The sequence below is a fragment of the Aristolochia californica genome, unplaced genomic scaffold (assembly GCF_029961685.1).
Source record: "Aristolochia californica isolate CCGP_79_NKW_82.1479 unplaced genomic scaffold, dmAriCali1.0.hap1 SCAF_1, whole genome shotgun sequence".
Classification (NCBI taxonomy): domain Eukaryota; kingdom Viridiplantae; phylum Streptophyta; class Magnoliopsida; order Piperales; family Aristolochiaceae; genus Aristolochia; species Aristolochia californica.
In genome coordinates, this window is record NW_027181770.1 from 52,452,654 (window position 1) to 52,458,821 (window position 6,168).

The 6,168-nt window shown below is 35.8% G+C and overlaps 1 protein-coding gene across 1 annotated transcript; it reads left to right on the plus strand.

Moving 5' to 3' along the window:
* Positions 1-202: 202 nt before the first annotated feature.
* LOC137960055 (synaptotagmin-3) lies at positions 203-5,555 on the plus strand. Its single transcript, XM_068807525.1, has 13 exons — positions 203-435; positions 1,154-1,252; positions 1,521-1,571; positions 1,709-1,832; positions 2,143-2,261; positions 2,347-2,448; positions 2,538-2,612; positions 3,027-3,103; positions 3,305-3,554; positions 3,699-4,064; positions 4,302-4,430; positions 5,032-5,270; positions 5,406-5,555. The coding sequence occupies exons 1-12, from the start codon at positions 325-327 to the stop codon at positions 5,158-5,160; spliced, it is 1,632 nt and encodes a 543-aa protein (XP_068663626.1). The 5' UTR covers positions 203-324; the 3' UTR covers positions 5,161-5,270; positions 5,406-5,555.
* The last annotated feature ends 613 nt before the right edge of the window (positions 5,556-6,168 follow it).

Sequence of the window (6,168 nt, forward strand, 5' to 3'; positions counted from 1 at the left end):
CCTGAACGTTCCAGAATGAATTGATGGACGCCACGTGCCTGTTAACAAAAGCACGTCTTTGACACAAAATCACTTTCTCGTTACTTTCGAGGTATTATGAGACACGTAAAATGGGACCCGCAACTGATCTGCTGACGCGAGATGTAAATTTCTTAGACGATAGTATTGAGCAACGAAACTCCGTTTTGGCGGTTCTGTCGCGAATTCTTTTGGTTGATTTTGCCGGGAGTTGATTTCGTGGCTGGGTTTGATAGAGTTGAAGCTGCTGTTGCTGTTTATTTCTTCATTCTGCGGCATTGGTTCGATGCGCCTTGAGTCCTGAGGATGGGTTTTCTGAGCACTTTGATGGGAATTCTCGGTTTTGGATTTGGGATTCCTATTGGGATTTTGGTGGGTTTTTTCATATTTATTCGCTCCGAATCAAGGGACGTAAAGGTGATTTTCTTTTTTTTTTTTTGCACGTTTTATGCCTTCTATTTGGAGATATGATTACTCTTTGATCGAAATCGATGAAAAATTATTTGTTCGTGTATCTGTGTTTTATCGTCTCGAACTTTCTTTTTATTAGTATGTTGATTTTTTTTTTCTTTTTACATGTTCGTTTGTGTGCTGGCTGTTTTTCGGATTACGGTGAAAGACTTTAAACTTTGTTTTGTGCCTGACTACCTAAGTAGGCTCGTTTTAGTTTCCGTCTTAAAAGAAAAAGATAAGAAAAACAGGCCTAGTCTTATAGTTTCGTGCTTGTGCCTCGATGTTACGCCGAGCAATTTATAAGCATGCCATGTCTGTTGAGCGTTTATGAAAGAGAGATCTTTTTTTTTTTTTTTTTTTCTACAAAAGGTTCTAACTGGATAGTTCTAATTCATCAAAGATCATAGATGTTGCCATTCCATCTGCTGATAGGTTTGGAGGAGACTGGCGCGCTGCACATATATATCTGATCAATCACTGTATCGAACATTTATTGTTTCTTTCTTCCTGATTAACTCAGTTCATTGAACTAAATTGGCTTCAAATATTTTATATTTTGCAATTACTACAAGAATTTTGCTTTCTCAAATGTGGCAGAACCAAATATGCTTTTGGTATCTGCAGATTGTATTGGGTTACGACTGCTTGTCTGGCTCAGCTTCTCATGGAATTGTATTGGCAGGATCCAATTGTTAGGCCGCTACAAGAATTTGATTCTGAGACTCTGTCCGAGCTTCTAGCCGAGGTTCCTTTATGGGTGAAGAGTCCGGATTATGATCGGGTGAGTTACATTTTCTTAGATGAGTTGCCAAAGGGTTCTTAATATACATCCATGAGAATATCAAAAAAGAATACTTGGTCCAACTCGACCTGAAGCAAATGGTACCTCAATAATAAAGTAAAATGATTTGTCAAAGTTCTGTATATTTCATTAGTTGGACTTGACACTAAGTTTGCCCATTTTGCCAAACCCAGTTGTCCTGTCTTCATTAGGTACAATGTCCTTGGAAACCCATTTATATTCAAATTTTCTCTTTAAATGTGGGCAGGTTGATTGGATGAACAAGTTTATCCTGGAGATGTGGCCTTACTTGGATAAGGTGATTTTAGAACTATCTATGGTCACTCAACTAGAAGTCATCTGGGTGATGCTGCATTTACCCATTTCTTTATGACCTGAAAACTCATTTCCTGAGCTTACTGGTTCTGATTGTATGCCTGTTTTGTTCTGGTGAAGGCAATCTGTGCAACAATAAGAAGCATGGTGAAACCATTATTTGATGACTATATAGGAATGTATTGTATCGAATCAATTGACTTTGGCACATTAACACTTGGGTGCCTCCCACCCACCTTTCAAGGCAAGTATGTACATTTCAAAACTGCACAGCAAACTTTTACTTTTGTACTCTACATTACAGTAATGTCACTAAATCTACACAAAGAGTAAATGAACAATTATATATATATATATATATATATGTTATTTCTTATGAAATATCATCAATGGCCAAAAGGGCTCAGCTGTGACTCATGGATTCTAGGATATTGTTGTTTTGGTTCTTAATGGAGTACTGATTTTTAGTGGTAAATTGAGCTATTATTTGTTGTAGTGAACATGAAGATTTGAAGCATTTCGACTCTGACACATATGGTGCTTGCCTTTCATAGGTATGAAAGTCTATGAAACTCAGGAAAAAGAACTGCTTCTGGAGCCAGCCATTAGATGGGCTGGTAATGCTAACATAACAGTAGTGCTGAAAATTTTATCACTTCATTTGACAGTTCAGGTGAGAAAACATCAAGTCAGATCATAGACAACGCTAAAACAAACATCTGTTTTCAAGTGACGTTTGTGGTTTTCTATATTTGCAGCTGTTGGATTTGCAGATATTTATGGCTCCACGTGTGTCTCTGAAGCCTCTTGTGCCAACCTTTCCATGCTTTTCCGGTATCAGTGTGTCTTTAATTGAGAAGGTAATTAAAAAATTCTTTTATTATTTAAATGATATTTTTGCAGTGCTTCCTGTTTCTTTGTTGACTGACACCTTCTGCTCTGTTTCCAGCCAGATATAGACTTTGGACTAAAACTTCTCGGAGGAGATATCATGTCCATTCCTGGCTTTTGTCAACTTGTTCAGGTTCCAAAAGTTTACATACTTTCGTATAGATTTAAATGGATTTTCCCCCAACATTTGCTTTGTCAACTGCATAAATACAGTAATCCACTCAGAGCAAAACTTTTTCATTTGCTCTGTAGACATTTTCAGCTTTTGCAACAATTTTAGGACCATGTCCTGAAGAAGTTCAAAAGCTGTTTCAACTGTATTTATTATTATTCTTACGAAAGCAAATCTTACTGTTGGTTTGACAAGTCACTATTTTTGAGATTATGTGAACAACAGAAGTTCCTTTAAATCGATATTAGGGATGCAGGTAAAGATATATTTCATTATCAACAGGTTTGGATATAAAAAATGGTGAAATTTAAAATGCTGATTTAGATCTATGTCAGTGTATGAAATGAATTTATTTTTTAATGTCTGTTCTCACAGAAAATGGTCAAGGATCAAATTGCAAGCCTTTATCTCTGGCCGAAAACCTTGAATATTCCTATTCTTGACGGATCTTGGTAAGCTTCTTGATGGAAAATCTTGTTATTGTGACCTTTCAACTAGTTGCATAAAAATATTTTATAAATCTATAATACTTAACTGTTCCTAGTTTTTATACTTTCTGGACATTGAAGAATATTAGTTGTCAATATTGGTGTTTCTTCTAACCTTCTCTGAAAGGTACATTTTCTGAAATCTCAGTACATACTCTTTGACAGTGGAGAAACTAGAAAGCCTGTTGGTATATTACATGTAAAAGTTGTCCAGGCACTTAACCTCTCTAAGATGGACTTTTGGGGGAAGTCTGATCCTTATGTGAAGCTCAGTTTGAGTGGCGAGAGACTACCAGCAAGAAAAACTACAATTAAGATGAAGAACTTAAATCCTGTATGGAACGAAAAGTTCAAGCTCACAGTTAAAGATCCTGAGACCCAAGTCCTGCAGCTTCATGTGTATGACTGGGAAAAGGTCCACATTTACCTCACACTTGGAACTTAATCTACTAGATTCATTCTGATATTGTTCAAACAATATTGAAAACTTCTGAATTATTTATGGTATTTTATTCTATTTATTTTAGTAAGCACATTTATGTTTACTATCAATCCACAGGTGGGTGCACATGACAAGCTGGGAATGCAAATAATTCCACTTAATGTGCTTGTACCCCAGGAGACAAAGGAATTCACGCTTCGTTTACTGAAGAATCTTAATCCAAATGATCCTCAGAACAAGATTAACAGAGGACTGATTATGGTGGAGCTAACTTTTGTTCCTTTCAGAGATGACATTGGCAGGTTTAGTGCTCATCTAGACAGAGAAGGAACTGACTCGGGGATCAAAGACACTCCAGATGATCTACCTCCAAAAGGTGGTTTGCTTTTGGTTATGTTGCAAGGTGCAGAGGATGTTGAGGGAAAGCGTCACACCAACCCATATGCAGTGATCCTTTTCAGGGGTGAGCAAAGGAAAACAAAGGTGATCCTTCTTTTTTCTCCAATCAAAGGTTCAATATCTATGTTTCTCTTTCCAATCAAAACGGAACCCATTCTTGGCTGGATTATGTCTTTCTGTCACTTCTTCATATCGTGTACATTGAATGCAGTAGTTGGTTAGAGTTGTTGTGCTTTGAGACCACATTCTCTCCCTGTTAATGATGATCTGAATTGAATACCTATGAAGAGATTTGTTTTCATTTATGGCGTTCTCCTCCAGGTAATCAAGAACACTAGGGATCCAATGTGGAACGAGGAATTTCAGTTTGTGTTAGAGGAGGCCCCCATAGATGAAAGAATCCATGTTGAAGTGATGAGCAAGAGAAGAGGCTTCAGTTTCCATTCAAAGGTCAGCTGCCGTTAATCCAAGTTCCCAGCTACTCACGTTTCTGTTATAGTTTCACACTGGGAAATTTATCTTTTTCAAACATGGTTAACTGCAATTCTACGCTGTTCTCTCTTTTTTACTATTATATCAATTTCATTTATTAAATTATTATTTCTATTTAGACCCTGTTTGGTTGTAGTGGAAACAAAAGATTTCAAAGAAAATGAGAAGAAATTTGGCTTTCTAATAAGAAGTGGCATTTTATTTTCTTTTTTCTTGCTGACTTCCTTTAAAGAGGTCCAAGATTCTCTTAGTAGATTTTCAATAGTTAATGGTGTTTGTACACTAACTTGAAAATATCTCAGGACGAGATGATCCACTTCTGGTCCAACAGTATTGGGTTTTGGTACCCATTTGAAATGATAAAGGACAAGTAATCAAACTCAAACTCAAAAGATCTTCATCTCTTTGCTTTAGGTAGATATGGTAGAAAAGAGATTGTGGCTTGTGGACCGCCAAAAGTGTTTTTGTAGGGTTGGTTCAGCCTACTCTGAGATTAAACGCACAGTATCTGTTATTATCATCTTTTCATCATCTGAAACCACTGCATTTCATTCCACAGGTATCGTTGGGTCATATAGATATTAATCTCATTGATGTAGTGAACAATGGTCGCATCAATGAGAAATACCATTTAATTAATTCCAGAAACGGGATGATACATGTCGACATACGGTGGAAAGCAGTGTAAGGTTTGATCAAGAATGGGATATATGTTCTACGTTACGTGATAGAAGTATACTGTTGCAATTGCCCTTGATTCTTTACCCACAGATACGAACGAGGCTTGTAGACTATGAGGTCAGTGCACAATTCCATTCTTTCTCTTTTCTGACAAAAAGTTATATATCATTCCCCCTTAAATTGTATTTAATAGAGACACAGAAAACATTATTGAAATGAAAATATAACATGAGCCTTTCAATCCATTTTCAGCTGGTCCTGTTTGTTGCTTCTTTGAGAAAAAAATGTGGAGGCGGTTTCAGAACATTGGATGTTTTGTAATTCATGAATGGAGCTCCATTATGTCTATACAATTGCTAGGTTTGAGTACTGTTTTATATGGACAGGAGTTTAGTGCAGTGATTTGGTAATAAGCATGGATTGAGTTTTAACCTTGACTTAATATGTTTACCCTCTTGAAAAAATTGCATGATAATAGCCTTTTTTTTATTTATGACCCTCCTTTCCTATTCTTGATGAGGATTCAATAAGGGCCTCCCTTCCCTTTAACCCCTATTCGACATATAAAGAGAGGAAACCTAGGTTCTCCTGACTTTTTTTTTAAAATAATTATTTAATAAATTAAAATTTGACTGATTCAAATAAAAAAAGGGTAAAAATGTTGATTTTTGTCATAAAACTAAACCAAAGTCAAAAGAGTAACTAATGTAGAAAACACAGAGTAATTTATTGAGTGTGATATACTCAAGGTTAATATCTTTATCCGCCCTCGTAAATATTATACTTTTGAATATGGTCGACTAAATGAGGCATTTTAAATTTTGGCCTTTGTACCAAAGTTTAGTGAACAAATGTGAGCCTATGGGTAGGGGAGTAAACGTTATATAAGTAGAACAAAATAAGTTATTTTGTGTATTATTCGATTATAAATGATGTTATTTGGTATACAATATTATTGGAATATAGAACAAGATATATTATGTATTGTTTATTTACCTATTTATTGAAGCTAGAA